Raw genomic sequence first — 15,958 nt, 5'->3', positions numbered from 1 at the left:
AAAAAAAAAGGGCCGGGCTTGGTGGCTCAGCCTGTAATCCCAGCACTTTGGGAGGCCGAGGTGCGTAGATTGCCTGAGCCCACGGGTTCGAGACCTGCCCGGGCAACTTGGTGAGACCTCATCTCTACAATAAATCAAAAAATTAACCTGGCGTGGTAGTGCGTGCCTGTAGTTCCGGCTACTTGGAAGGCTGAAGTGGAAGGATTGAGCCCAGCAGGTCGAGGCAGCAGTGGCCAGGAGTGTGCCACTCCACTCCAGTCTGGGTGACAGAGTGAGACTCCAACTCAAAAAAAAAAAAAACTCAGGGAAATAAGCTAGACATGGTGGCACACACCTGTAGTCCCAGCTATTCAGGAAGCTGAGGAGGAAGGATCACCTGAGCCCAGAAGGCTAAGACTGCAGTAAGCCATTATCAAGCCACTGCACTGCAGCCTGGGTGAGAGTAAGACCCTAACTCCAACAAAAAAGGGAAAAATTACCAGGAGAGAAAAAAAACTGAATTAAAATGTACCCCAAAATGACAAATATTATGGAACTAGCATCTGAGACCATTAAAACAGTCTTTATAAATATGCTTATGTTCAAGAAGACAGGAAAACATGAGCATAAGGAGAGAAATGGAAAATATGGAATGTCTAGAGATGAAAAATACCATATCCAAAAATGAAAAACACTGGATGGAACTAACAGCAGATTAGATACTGCAGAAGGATCAGTGAACATGAAGGCATCTAAAATGAAGCAGAGATATTTTTTTAAAACATGGAAAAAAAAGAACAGAACATCAGTGACCAGTGGGACAGCATTAAGTGGTCTACTATATGGGCAGAACGCATTAGAAAGAGAAGGTGGAGGGGGACCCAAAAACCTGACAAAACAATGGCCAAAATTTAAGAATGACCAAAATTTAAGACAGAAACCTGCAGAATGAAAGAATAAACATAAGGTTCAAAACCATACAAAACCAATCACTACATTATTTAGGAATAGACATGTATGGTTAAAAAATAAATACATAGCAAAGGCAAAAATAATTTAAATTAGCCGTTTCCTCTGAGAAGGACAAGAGACTTGAAATATATTAGCAAATTATTTTTCTCAAGTGACCTATTTTTATTATTATTCTTTAAGTTGAATATATACAGAATATTTTTGGCATGTATGATGGATCACAATAAATAGAAAATTAACGAAGCTTATCCATTCTTCTGTATTATTTATAATTAAACAAGTCTGAAATCTGAGCCACCCTTGACCATGCCCTTACCAACCAAATCCAATTGATGATCACTTTCTACTCCCTGCTTCCACTATCACATTTTGGCCCAAGTTAACCTTGTCTCTCACCTGAAACACTGAAATCCCTTCTCTTAAACCCCTGTTCTAATCCAATCTCCACACAGAAAGGAAACACTTTTTCTAAAAATTGGCGTTCTCAGCCAGTCTGGAGTGCAGTGGTACAATCTTGGCTCACCACAGCCTTGACCTCCCAGGCTCAGATAATTGTCCCACCTTAGCTTCCCGAATAGCTGGGACTACAGGTGTGCACCACAGAGTAATTTTTAAAATTTTTTTATAGAGACATGGTCTTGCTGTGTTGCCCAAACTGGTCTCAAGTTCCTGGGTTCAAGCAATCCTCTTGCCTCAGCCTCCTGAGTAGCTGGGACTACAGGCACGTGCCACCATGTCTGGCTAATTTTTGTATATTCTGTAGAGATGAGGTCTTGCTATGTTGCCCAGGCTGGTCTGGAACTCCTGGGCTCAAGCAATCCTCTAGATTCAGCCTCCCAACGTGCTGGGATTATAGGTATGAGTCACCACACCCAGCAGAAAACACTTTAAAATGTGGTTAACCTTATCTCTCTTCAACTTGAATCTATCTCACCACCTCCCTTGCTATCAGGAACAAGAGGGACAATTGCCCAAGGCTATGCAGCTAGGAAATGGCAGGGGTAGAATTCAAAATCTGCTAATCTTGAGAGTCCAAGAGTCTTATCCACCCACTATTCTACTTTGAGTGATACTGGGAAAAGTTTAGCCACTGCCTAGCACAGGATAATTTTTCCCCCAACATCACCTCCTCTACCTGAAATGCCTTCCTAAACCCCTATCTATTATAGAAAGTCCATATTTGTCCTTCCAGCACTGTGTACTAGCCACACCCCTCCTCCACTAGATTGTGACCTCCACGATGGTCATCATTGTAGTGTACATCACACACCCTTGTCCACTCTGATGCTTCTCCATGTCCATTTCTCAGTGAAAGTGATAGATCACCAACCAGACCTCTCATCTTGCATTCTAAAAATCAATAATGTAGTCTTCTGACTCTACCCACAGGGCAGTGGGTACGCCAGCTGGGGTTTGGAGTACAGACCAGCCCTGGCCCATCAAACCCGAGATGGCCTGCTCCATGGAGGGAACCTGGGAAGGAATGAAAAAGACTGGGTACCCAAGACCTCAGTCCCTGGGACCAGTGAATGGGTCAGATGAGCTACTTCTGCCCTTATTTTTAAAATCATGTCCACTCCTCTTCTGGAGCTTGGATGAAGGACACCTGGATGTCCATCCTGGGTATGCTGGGGCCATTAGCAAAACAGACCAAGGTGGTCAAGCAGGGTAGGGTCAGGCACAGCCAAGGCTGTGAAGCTTCCCCAGAGACCCAGGTAAGCTTGAGACTGTGGAAGACTGGCTCCCCTCCTTGGCAGCACTGAGCATTCGGATTGTCCATGATCTTTCTGCTCCACAGCAGAGACAGGGTGCCTTCATGCACTGCTGAATTCTTAATGCCCAGCACAGTGCATGGCCAAGGATTTATGGTCAAGAAACGGATATCGTGAGCCTCCATGAGTCCCTAACATCTGACCTTTGGGATGTCTTTCTTTCCTAACACATCCTTCAGTTGCCTGTGCTCCTAACCATAGGTCTTGACAGCCTTGATACTCTTGGTTTTGTGGGTTCAAAAAATATTTGTTGATTGAATAGAGACTTGCAGGCTAACTCCTCTGAGTAGCTGCTAGCTCTAGTGTTCTCTGCCTGGAATCATCTTTCTCTTATATTCAACTCATCTGATTCAATATTTGATGGATTATTAGATGTTATACCCTCTTACTGGGCTCAAGGGTTACCTCCTCCAGAAAGCCCTTCTGACCCTTCCCTTTGAGGGTTCCTCTTCCCATAGCCGCTACACCTAGGCAGACCTCTCAGCCCTCAGACCAAAACAGTGCCTTGAGCACAGAAACCAGATCTGATTCATCTCTATATGATCATCACCTGGCTGTGCTTGGCACCAGACTGTGTTCAGGAAACACCTATAGGAAAGACTGATTGTGATTCCAGCTCTATACCTGATAGCTTGGCCTGGTTCCTTTCTCACCATTAGCTTGCTGGTCAGTAAAATAGTTTACTGAGTCTGGAAACAAAGTTCTAATCTGGCTAAGTTGCCAAGACAGTCATTATCCTCTCGACCCCAGGGGACAGCAGGACAGGACAGCCCCCTTAATATCTGGCCAGGTACCTGGGGTAGGAGGAGGAGTTACTTCTCTCCAGAAGTTACAATGGAGCTCATCCTCATCTGCCCCAGTCTAAGGTCCTTCTCTTCCTCCAACCCCCAAATCACCTGGAAAACAGAACCTACAAACAAGAACTAAATACTCATGTTTTATTTGGGATGTGCAAACCCAAGAGGGTAAGAAAATTGAAAGTAAAACAGGAAAGAACAGGAGGTAATGCAAGGTGACATGTTACCAAGCTGGACACTGCTTCATGACAAGCCTTGGAGCACAGCAGGATGTCTCCCCATAAGCTGTGCTGTTTTGGAGAAATGGTGCCTTTCAGCAATTCACAGAACAGAAGGAAGAGAGATTTCATCTGCCTGACTCTCTCCAGTCTTTCACTTCCCATTAGTCTTATGTTAGCCCCATAAGTATGGACTCTTCCACACTTCTTTGCTAGTGGCTTGGAATGTCAGATCTCATGCCCTGTGGTAGGGCATTCCATCCAAGTCTGGAAGTGGTAGAAAGACAAACTCTTCACACGTGGCAGGTAAATGCCAAAGAATCTGATGCAGTACATATGCTGTGTCCAATACAGTCCACTACCAATGTCCTCACTTTCCAGAAGAGGCAACAAGGCATAGCTTTCAAATATCTTTCTCAGATCACATGGGTTATAGGTGGTAAATTCAGGATTTGAGCATAATCTGGCTCTGGAAACTATGGAAGACCAAGTTAAAGGCCTTGGATTATACGTAACAAAGGAGTCACTAAGAGGTTTTAAGCTGGAGAGTGACGGGGATAAAGAGCTTTTTAATAAAGCTCCCAATCTTGACTGTGTTACCTTCCTATCTGGCTAAACTTCAGCAGAAGCAGGTGGCCCCAGAGAAGAGATCCAAGACAGTTTGAGGATTTTGAGGAGTCTGACTGGACTGGAGCTTCATTGGCCTTCCACAACATTGCCTCATAATCTTCCTGTCTCTATCCAAGCTTACTCCTACCATAGAGATGAGCTGGTCAGAGGCAGGCAGGATCTGGGTAGAGAATCCAAAATGAGGAGATTGACCTACAGACCAGGAGGAGGACCATCCATCCTACCATTGTTGGTCTGTGGGTCTGAGGACACTGGCATCTGCTGATGAATCCTTTGGTGTTGCTTGAGGTGGTCAGATCTCATGAATTGTCGGCCGCACTGATCACATCTGTGTGGTCTATAGCTGGTGTGTATCCGCATATGTCGTCCAAGCTCATCAGAGCGGAAGAAAGACCATATACAGCCTTGCCACTTGCATGCATAGGGTCTCTCACCTGGGAGATGACAAGAGATATAATTTAGAATAATCGACCAGCAGATAAGAAGGAAGGGGTCTATGAGACAGAGCAGTCAAGGATAGGGATTTAACGGGAAGGTCTAGGAAATCAGGGAGGGACTACATAATCAGTAGCATCCTCCCCATCATCTTGGCAAAGTCATTCTGGATGGCAGGTCATTGGGGCCAGTATAGCTTAGTTCTTGAAGAATTAAGGGCTCATCCCAAACAATTATAAGACTAAATCGCCATCACAAATCTAAAGACTCCTCTGTCCACACCCCACTCAATACCTTATTCACTCACCTGTGTGCTTGCGCTGGTGACTCACAAGGTGGGAGCGCTTGGTATAAGCTTTTCCACAGTTTTCGTACTGGCAGCGGTAAGGCCTTATATCTAAGAATTCCCCTCTGCATGCCCTTTCCTGGACCCCAAAGTTCTGCTCTGCTCTCTGTGGAGCAGGTGTGGGCTGCTCACATAGGAAGGGGCCTTCTTGGGAATCTGGCTGACTTATCCAAGAGTCCTGGGGCTCTAAAACCAGCAATGATTGGGACTCAGCTGAGGACATCCCAGGGTCATGGGGCAACATCTGAGCCAAAGATGGGAGCATAGCCTGAGCCTCAGTGGGAGGCATAGTTGGGACCAATAACATTTTAGGTGCTAAAGAGGAGCTTTGAGAAACTGTTAAGGGGCCAGGATAAGGCATTGTTGGGACCCTGATGTGGGATACCATTGAGATTCTGCTGGAATCTGAAACTGGCAGCCCATTGGGAACCATCCTTAGATTTCCACTGAAGGTCATGGTCACCTCTGGAATATTGGGTTCCCCTACAGGCATAATCTGGGGCCCCTTGACAATCATCTCTTGCTGAGAGGGAAACACTCCTTGATAGTATATCATCTGGGGAGGACTGAGAGTCGCTGGGGGACAGTGGCTTCCACCATGCTCAGGCAGTGGCATGCTGAACTGTGGCCCCACTTCATCTACATTCTGGCTGGATGCCTCAGCAGACAGCAAGGGAGTCCTCCACATCTCTGTGCTCTGAGGAAAGTGTAGACTGTCTGCTAGACCATGGTTCCAAGAGGTGTGCACTCCACTGCTTCCAGAAGGTGGAGATATGTCCAAGATGGACATTGACTTCTCATTATCCTTGAGAGAGAAAGTCAGAGGAAATTCACCCTTGCTCAATTCCAGTTCCGCATGTCCCTCCTCCCCATTCCCAGACCCTATCCTAATCCAGCTCTCCATCTCTTGCCTGAATGATCCTGTCCCCATGCCATTTTCCATCTTGGACCTTCTAAGATGCTGGTCTGGCTGATAGCACAGCGGAAGCCTAAGTGTAACTCATGCCACTTTTCCTCCTCAACATTTTTTCTGCCTGCCCCCTGTTTGTTTTCTATTTCACACAAAGCAACAAGGAGAACAAATGAAACATTCCATAACCTATACCTTCAACAAAACTCTGAAAAAACGCTCAAATTCCAAATTATATGTAAGTGCGAGGGTGAAAGAAAACCCCAAACCATCAGAAAGGTGCAAAAAGTCACAAAGGTAGGAAGAATGAAAGCTTCAGATAGGTCTTGGCTTTAGCAAAACTTGGAAACCACCTGCAAATATTTACCCACAGAAGAGGGTTTCTCCTGAGTGAGACCTGCTTGGGCAAGTCTGAGATCACCATTGGAGGAGATATGGAAAAAAAGACAAATGTGAAAAACATTTCCTAAAAAAAGGATGAGGGTTGTCTGGGAAGTCAGGGGCAGTATCCCTTGGTGACTGTGACTTGCATAAAGGGTAGGAAAGAGGTTGGTGGGAGCAGGTCTGTACTATAGCATTAGAAGAGGGAGCTCAGCTGGGCTTGGTGCCTCATTCTGTAATCCTGCGCCTTTGGGAGACTGAGATGAGTGGATTGCCTGAGCCCACGGGTTTGAGACCCGCCTGGGCAACTTGGCGAGACCTCATCTCTACAATAAATCAAAAAATTAGCCGGGTGTGGTAGCGCGTGCCTATAATTCCGTTTACTCAGAAGGCTGAGGCGGAAGGATCGCTGGAGCCCAGCAGGTCGAGGCTGCGGTGGCCAGGAGTGGCCACTGCACTCCAGTCTGGGTGACAGAGTGAGACTCTCAAAAAAAAAAAGAGGGAGCTCTTGAGCTGAGGAACTGGGTAAGCTACACCATCATTCCCACTCTTCCATTAAGATGATCTAGAAAAGAACAATCTATTCAAATATGAAACCAGCCAGGTGCGGTGGCTCATGCCTGTAATCCCAGCACTTGTTTGGGATGCTGAGATGGAAGGATCTCCTGAGCCCAGAGGGTCCAGGTTGAGGTGAGCCATGATTGTGCCACTGCCCTCCTGCCTGGGTGACAGATAGAGGAAGTGACATAAGGAAGATAGCAGAGCAGGAAGCACCAGGAATTTATATCCACACCAAGGTAGCCATTGCACTGGAAGAATTTAGCTGCCATATTTTGGAATAATGAAGAATATTAAAGGTTTGTGACTTCCAGGGGAAGGCTTGGAGAGTAAATTGCAATTAATTTGGGTCAACTTCAACTCTTAGGTAGGCAGTGGCTACTCATACACACCCCATTTTCCTGGAGAAACTTGCACATAGCTTGCAGGAGCCAGAGTGGGCAATAAAAACCTTGTCTTCCAAATATTGGGGATCTAACTGCTAATTGCTATTTCTGATTATGAGGTGCAGACACAGATGGGCAGCCACTGTTGCAACCCCACCACCATTACTACAAACCCTTCCACTTCCCACCGAAGGGACTTCTGCATATTTAAAGGACTGGCACCTGTTTTTGCTCCTTCACCATTTTTTCCTTCTAGGAAGCCAGACGTTTAAGAACTAGGACATTTCAAAAGCAACCACATACACAGGGGAATTTAGAAAGTCACCAGGCATACCCAGGAAAAGGCACAAGATCTGAGAAGATGTTAAATTTACACTGTGAGCTGCTCCTGGCACAGAAAAACCACATAACAATTAAAAACAAATAAAACAAAACCAAAAATAGCAAGCCTGACTGGGCATGGTGGCTCATACCTGTAATCCCAGCATTTTGGGAGGCAGAGGCAAGAGGATTGCCTGAGCAACATGGCGGAGACCTAGTCTCTAAAATAAATTTTAAAAACTAGCCAGGTGTGATGGTGCATGCCTGTGGTTCCAGCTACTTGAAAGGTGAGGCAGAAGGACCAAGGTGGAAGGACTTGCATTATTTTGGAACCCGCAATGAAATATTTAATTGAGGAAAAATTAAAATTTGATGTTAAAATCAGTAGGTGAATGGCTGGTATGGAACTGAACATTTGGATACATATAAGATAACATCACACAGATTACTTTCTGACTAAAAAGATAAATGGTAAGTTTGAAAAAAAAGTAATAGTCCTTATAGCTAGGGAAAACAAAAAAAGAGGTAAGTTTGAACATAGAGATCAGTTGGGCTTTTTGCTACCTCAACAAGGATCAGGCCTAGTATCACCAGATATGGGTAGCCAGACGTCCCCTGATATAATACAAGATGAAGCCTACCGTACCTATGAGGCATTCTTACCAAATATCCTGAATCCAATTAAGCCTTAAGATCTAACTCTAAATCGGGCATAGTGACTCATACCTGTAATCCCAGCACTTTGGAAGGCTGAGGTAGGAGGATTGCCTGAGCCCACAAGTTCGAGACCAGCCTGGACAACATGGTGAGACCTTGTCTCCACAATAAATCAAAAAATTAGCTGGTCACGGTGGTGCACTCCTGTGGTTCCAGCTACTTGGAAGGCTGAGACAGAAAGATCGCCTGAGTCCAGCAAGTCGAGGCTGCAGTGGCTGTGAATATGCCACTGCACTCCAGCTTGGGTGACAGAGTGACACTCCTACTAAAAAAAAAAAAAATCTAACTCTAGTCTGGGCTTGGTGGCTCACATCTATAATCCCAGCACTTTGGGAGGCGAGGGTGGAGGACTGCTTGAGTCCAGGAGTTTGGAACCAGCCTGGACAACATGGTGAGGCCTCTGTCTCTACAAAATACAGTCAAGAAGATCCCTTGAACCAGGAGTTTGAGGCTGCAGTGAGCTATGATTGTAAGACTGAACTCCAGGCCAGGTGACAGAGTGACTGTCTCAATAATAATAATAACTCTAATCCAGAGGTAATACAAGAGATAGAACATTAAGCTAAATTATACCATGAGAAAGCAATCTGATAAATACGGAAGGAATATTCTAAAAGACAATAGTTAGGATCATGAAAAACTAAACGTCATTCATAAAAGAAAACTATTCTAATTTCAAAGAAACTACAAGGACATAACCAGATGTAGCATGTGGTCTTAAATTGGATCTGACTTGGATATACCAGCTGCAAGCGACCTTTTAGGACAAAAATAGGGGAATTTGAGTATGGATTGCATCTAAGATGATTTAAAGAAATTAGGTTAGCCGGGCACAGTGGCTCACGCCTATAATCCCAGCACTTCAGGAGGCTGAGGTGAGAGGATTGCCTGAGCCCGTAGGTTCAAGAGGTGTCTGGACAAATGAGACCTCATCTCTACAATAAGTCAAAAAATTAGCTGGGCATGGTGACACAGGCCTGTAGTTCCAGCTACTTGAAAGGCTGAGGCAGAATGATCACCTGAGCCCAGCAGGTCAAGACTGTTGCCGTGAGCAGCGTGCCACTGCACTCCAGCCTGGGCAACAACAGAGTGAGACTCTGACTTGACTACAAAAAAAAAAAGAAAAAGAAATTAGGTTTGATTATCTTGTTTTGACTATAGAGGAAAACATTTTTTTTAAACCCCAGAAGAGTTGAGGAGATATTGTTTTACTTTATTTTATATTATATATTTTTAGAGACAGGCTCTTGCTATGTTGCCCAGGCTAGAATGCAGTGGCTACTCACAGGTGTGATCATATTGCACTATAGTCTCTAACTCCTGGCCTCAAGCGATCCTCCTACCTCAAGCCTCCTGCCCGGCCCTATCTGTTTAATCACTACCATATGCTCAGCAATTAGCATAAGGTAGGCATATAATAGGAACCAGATAAATGGCTATTGGATGGGTATTCCTGGGGTGCTCAGCCTCTTTTCCTTCCCTGTCAGCCATGGCCCTCGTTTTCCCAGTCCTTCATGGCAAACTCATTTAGCGTTGTCTAAACACACTTTCATCACTGCCTCACCTTATTCTCCCAAATTTGCTCTGGCCTCCATTTCTCTGCACAATCAGCTTTCCTAAAAGTCACAGATGACCTACATCTCACTACATCCAAGCAGCACTTTCCAGACTCCTTTCTTGACCTCTTGGGAGCTTGAGTCTATTGGCTGCATTTTTTTTTTTTTTTTTTTGAGATATAAGGATTTATTGAGAGGACAGAAAAAACTCCCACAGTGAGAGGGGACCTGAAGGAGCTGCCCCACTGCACTTGATACATTTAATGTATTCCTTTGCCTCCCTAGTACACTCTTTCCTTCTCTCTGGCCCCCTCCTTCTCAGTCTCACTTGCAGGTTTGCCTTTCGCTGCCCTCTCTGGCAGTCTTTCCCGTGCTAGTGGATCCATTTGTTTTTATTCCAGTTATTCTAAGTCTGTAATTCATGGATGATCGCTCCTGAATTTTTTAGCTGCCTACCGCTCGGGTCCATTTGGTTAGCCCACAGGTATTTCCAACCGACTATGCCCAAAGTTCACAATCATCTTGCCCATTCCCCTCCCCCACCAAAAATCTATTAATTCTGTTTCTTTTTCATCTTTTGCTCCCTCAGAAAATATCACCACTATTTTCACCCAATTGTATAAGCAAGAAATTTGTTAAGTTACACTCAAAGCCTCCCTAACTATGTAGAAACCAATTCTTGTGGTCTATACCTCCCAAACATCTCCAAATATATTTAATTTCTTCATCTCCACTCTCACCTTTCTAGTTAGGCTGCCATTTGAACTTGTACTTGGATTATCACAATAGCTTCCTTTTTTTTTTTCTTTTTGAGGTTTTGCCAAGTTGCCCAGAGACTGGTCTAGAACCCCTGGGCTCAGGCAATTCTCTTGCCTGGGCCTCCCAAAGTGCTGAGATTACAGGCATGAGCCACTGCCGAGGCCAATTATGTCAAATCCAGCCCATATGCACCAGGGGACTCCTTAAAAAATGCAAATCTAAATGACACAAATAATGCTTAATCTTATCAGCGGCTTCCTACTGTTTTTGGAATAACCAACTCAAGCCCAGGATGACCTCAATGGTGTCCTGGCTTCCCCTTGGCTCACCTTTCTTTCTTTTTCTTTTTTTGAGTTGGAGTCTCACTCTGTTGTCCAGGCTGGAGGGCAGTGGCACGCTCCCGGCCACCACAGCCTCGACCTGCTGGGCTCAGGAGATCCTTCTGCCTCAGCCTTCAAGTAGCTGGAACTACAGGCACGCACCACCATGCCCAGCTAAGAGTTCATCTTTCAGTTGCTCCTAAGTAGGGGCATACCTTTGCCTAACCCTTCACCGAACCAGTCCTCTAGCCCCAGACCAAATTAATTCTCAGCTTTTTGGCTGCTAAACCTCCTAAGTCAGATAAAACACCTCTGCTATTTGTTCCTATGCGTCCCTCCCCTACCTCTTCACAGCAATCGGTACACTTGCAATCATCCAGCGAATGATTTATTTTTATTTTTATTTATTTTGAGTTGGAGTCTCACTCTGTCACCCAGACTGGAGTGCAACGGCCCCTCCCGGCCACCGCAGCCTCGATCTGCTGGGCGCCGGTGATCCTTCCACCTCAGCCTTCCGAGTAGCCGGAATTACAGGCACGCGCTACCACGCCCGGCTGATTTTTTTTTTAATTTATTGTAGAGATGAGGTCTCGCCAAGTTGCCCAGGCGGGTCTCGAACCCGCAGGCTCAGGCAATCCACTCACCTCAGCCTCCCAAAGGCGCGGGATTACAGGCTGAGCCACCGAGCCCGGACAGCAAATGGTTTATTAATAAAATGCTATGATATATTGTCCTATGGTAAATTCACCATCGTATTTCCAGGGTCTGGCAAACGCCTACCACTTAGTAGGGCGCCAATAAATATTCAGGTTGTTTTCTTCCTGTCGTTTCCCACGGACTTCCTAACTATGTCTTTGCTTTCCTGAGTACCCAAGTCCCTCTCCAGGAAGTTCCCTGAAGCTTTTTTACTCCAAGTGCCCAACACAAGCTCTAATGCTCGATGGATATTCATTGAATAAATGACGGAAGGCTTTCGTGCTAGAGCTCCCACCCCTCCTTTTCCTAGCCCCCTCCCTCGGATATCTCAGCTCCCCCTCCCGCTTTCTCCACTCGCTACGCTCCGCCACCCCCAGCTTGGTCCTGGGCTCCAGCCAGCCTCGGGATGGGCCCCGACTCACCGGTGCCTCCTGGTGCGGAGCCTGCCACTGTCTCAGCTCCTCAGCCTCCTGCTCCATCTCAGCCTGAGATCGGCTGTACATCCAACTGTGTGGGGTCCAGACTCACTTCAGTCCAGACAGGAGACCCGCCCCACTGCGGTGTCGCAGACAGGTGTCTGGGCACCACTACGCCACAATCACTGCTCAGCTTCTACTTACTGCGCGCCCGGGGGAGGAGTCAAGGCCCCACCCCGCCCCACCCTGTAGCTGCCCCACGCCCCCCAGCCCCGGGCTACCCACTGGTACTCAGCATGCCCCCACCGGGTCAGGGTCACTGGCAGGGCAACTCAAACTTTTACTACTTCTCAAAGTAATTGTGTCCGCACCATTCAACCTATCCCTTCCCTTCCAGTCTGTGCATCGGTTTGACCCAAGTAAGGGCTGGGGACACCAAGGTCTCAGTCAGACTCCAGTTAGGCCTCCTACACCTCAGAGTGGAGAAATCAGGGAAGGAGGCTGGAGAGAGAGGCAGTGCAGAGAGCCTCTGCCAAGAGGAAAGCCTCCACCACCTCATGAGGTCAGGGGTCTTGTGTGAACAAGAGCAGAGAAAAGAGGTGGCAGTTGGAAAGGTGTTAAGGAAGGACGTATAATAGACTGATGGGGAGGCATGAGCCAAAGGAGAAACTATATGGAAACAGAGGGCTTAACTACAGGAGCAAAGTCACTGATGAGTCAAGAAAGGACAGGACATGTACAGGTAGACAAGTGGACCTTTGGTGAGAGCAGGGACATTTGCTCTATCATAACTGGTGGGGAAGGAAGAGTTTTATGTATCTTAGGGTCTCCAGCTACTAGCAGGAGTGGGTCTGAAAACAGCCCTGGAGAAGTGATGGCTGGGATTCTGAGCCTACCTGCTCAGCTCTCAGCTCCGGAATCACCTCCTGGGCCATTTCTGACTCCCATTTGGTTCCTTTTCCAGTTCCCAAATGCTTGGTGTTTATCCCAACGTGGCATTTAGGAAATATTTGTGAAATGAATTATATTTGACACATCGAGAAAAATCACCTTTTAACCCTCTCCTCTATAACATAAAATTGTTTTCATAATTCAAATTTCATGTTTGCAAATGATCATGAAATAAAACAATAATAACCAGAAAAAGAAAAACAGAAGTAAGTTTTTCTTTTACAAAACTTTGTAGGTACATACTCACACCAGTAAAATAAATAAAGAATATATAAAATTAATAATATGGTTCCAAAAAATGAAAAAGGCAAAACTATTTATTTCACTTTTACATCCACCTGTTTAAATTTTGATCCTTTCGTTATGGTCGAATAAACTACTTTATATAAATTATCATCCAGGTATCAACAAGTAAATTTTAATAAAACAAAACATCTGGAAAAGATACAATTTAGGTGACTGCTAAATTGCACCACTGAGCCAGGCTCGGTGGCTCAGCCTGTAATCCCGCGCCTTGGGAGGCTGAGATGAGTGGATTGCCTGAGGCCACGGGTTCGAGACCCGCCTGGGCAACTTGGCAAGACCTCATCTCTACAATAAATCAAAAAATTAGCCAGGCATGGTAGCATGCGCCTGTAGTTCCAGCTACTTGGAAGGCTAAAGCGGAAGGATCGCCGGAGCCCAGCAGGCCAAGGCTGCGGTGGCTGGGAGTGTGCCACTGCACTCCAGTCTGGGCGACGGAGTGAGACTCCAACTCAAAAAAAAATTGCACCACTGATTCAACATGTCCTTATTCATTCTTCATTTTATTTTATTTTTTTATTGTTTGGGTTGGAGTCTCACTCTTGTCACCCAGACTGGAGTGCAGTGGCATGCTCATGGTCACTGCAGCCTCAACCTGCTGGGTTTAGGCGATCCTTCCGCCTCAGCCTTCCAAGTAACTGGAACTACAGAAGCATGCCACTACACCCAGCTAGTTTTTTTTGTGTGATTTATTGTAGAAACGAGGCTTCACCAAGTTGCCCAGGTTAGTCTTGAACCCTTAGGCTCAGACAATCCTCTCACCTCGGCTTCCCAAGGTTCTGTGATTACAGGTTGAGCTACCACACCCAGTCTCATCCTTCATTTTAAAACAATTAACAATTTTAAAGGAATAGATTTTCATGTTAAAGATAAATTCATATTCAAATTCAGTAAATTATTTCCTTTTAATTTTTTTTTTTTTGAGAGACAGGGTCTGTCTCTGTCACCCAGATTGGAATGCAGTGGCATAATCATAGCTCACTGCAGCCTTGAACTCCCAGGCTCAAGCAATTTTCTTGTCTCAGTCTCCCAAGTTGCTAAGACTTAATTAGCCACTACCATGCTTGGCTAATTTTTTTGTGTTTTTTGTAGAGACAAGATCTCATTATGTTTCGCAGGCTAGTCTCTAACTCCTGGACTCAAGGTGATCCCCCACCTTGGCCTTCCAAAGCACTGGGATTACAGGTGTGAGCCACTGTGTCCAACCCAGTTTTTTTAAAAACTTGTACACAAATTAAAATTTTCACTTACCAAACAAAAAAAGTTTGCATTCTGTTTCACTGTTTTCAATTTTAACACAGAACTCTGACTGGTTACATAAAGTGATAAAATTGAAGTAGGTCGAACTCTGTTTCTTTGTCTTTATCATCAATGGCAGTAAGACATGATTATATTGAATCTATTGTGGAAATGCGGGTGTATCTAATACCACAAGGGTAAAAGATGTAGCCCTAAAAATGAGCTCCAAATGTATGCTGGGATGATTGTATAACTGGGTATTCTGCAAATTAACTTCCAAATATAATACAATGTTCATTAAAGGATGTGTAATAGGCCGGACTCAGTGGTTCAACCTATAATCTCAACACTTTGGAAGACTGAGGTGAGTGGATTGACTAAGCCTGTTGGTTCAAGACCAGCCCGGGCAACTTAGTGAGACCCCCTCGTCTCTTCAATAAATCAAAAAATTAGCCAGGAGTGGTAGCACATGCCTGTAGTTCCAGCTACTTGGAAGGCTGAGGCAGAAGGATCACCAGAGCCCAGAAGCTCGACGCTGGGGTGGCCTTGAGTATGCCACTGTACTCCAGCCTGGGTGACGGAGTGAGACTCCAACTCAAAAAAAAAAAAAAGATGTGTAATAAAAACGTGCTAATGTGAAACTCACATGTATTAATAAAACTTAATATCTACAGCAATTATTAAGAACTTAAACTAACTTTTAGTTGGATATGTAATTTTTAAGTTCTATAGATATGCACTTCTGTAGCCTGCATGTGGGCAGACTGCTACCCCTGTCCACATTAATATGCCAAGGTACTGTGAGTCTTCCTTTGGACCTCTGCCCAGTGGCCCCGTATTGTCTCTACCTGGAATGCTCATACCCCCATTTCTCCATCTACTAACTCCATTTGTTTTATCATCATTTAATGAGTGTCTACTATAAGCGGCTCTCCCTTGGGGTCACCTCCTCCAGGAAGCCTTTGTTTCAACCCCACCCTCATTTCCACGTCCCTCCCCCAGGAGTAGTCCTTAGCTTCCAGGACCAGTTGGAAAGTTGGAATTCACTTCCATTTGACCATGGTGTTCAGGACGTTTTTCTAAATGTCCATCTGGTGAAGACATGAAGTCTTGAGTCAAGATCTGGGATTGAATTCTAGCACTGCCTCTGGGTTTGAAATTTTGAAATCTGTTATTTAATTTTCCTGATTCTCACTTGCTGCATTAACAACCATCACCTGAGAGGACTAGCCTCATGATTTAGGAATGATCCATTAACATCTTAATCAGATCCTTAAAACCTATCACAGTAGGACA

The 15,958-nt window shown here is 45.3% G+C and overlaps 1 protein-coding gene across 1 annotated transcript; it reads right to left on the bottom strand.

Moving 5' to 3' along the window:
- Positions 1–4,560: 4,560 nt before the first annotated feature.
- KLF17 (Kruppel like factor 17) lies at positions 4,561–12,232 on the bottom strand. The gene is made up of 3 exons (XM_021712537.1): positions 12,176–12,232; positions 5,111–5,954; positions 4,561–4,802 (listed from the first exon to the last, which is right to left on the bottom strand). The coding sequence occupies exons 1-3, from the start codon at positions 12,230–12,232 to the stop codon at positions 4,561–4,563; spliced, it is 1,143 nt and encodes a 380-aa protein (XP_021568212.1).
- Between the last annotated feature and the right edge of the window lie 3,726 nt (positions 12,233–15,958).

Source organism: Carlito syrichta, unplaced genomic scaffold, assembly GCF_000164805.1.
Source record: "Carlito syrichta isolate Samal-C Ts95f unplaced genomic scaffold, Tarsius_syrichta-2.0.1 Scaffold303334, whole genome shotgun sequence".
Classification (NCBI taxonomy): domain Eukaryota; kingdom Metazoa; phylum Chordata; class Mammalia; order Primates; family Tarsiidae; genus Carlito; species Carlito syrichta.
The sequence above is the reverse complement of the archived record's forward strand: the minus strand, read 5'-3'. Positions and strand labels throughout refer to the sequence as shown.

Excerpts from the sequence above, each read along its gene's own strand:
- KLF17 (XM_021712537.1), bottom strand. The coding sequence starts at position 12,232 with ATGGAGCAGGAGGCTGAGGAGCTGAGACAGTGGCAGGCTCCGCACCAG. Across the intron at positions 5,955-12,175 it reads CTCCGCACCAGGAGGCACCG|GATAATGAGAAGTCAATGTC; the intron begins GTGAGTCGGGGC and ends TTCTCTCTCAAG. Across the intron at positions 4,803-5,110 it reads TCACCAGCGCAAGCACACAG|GTGAGAGACCCTATGCATGC; the intron begins GTGAGTGAATAA and ends GTCATCTCCCAG.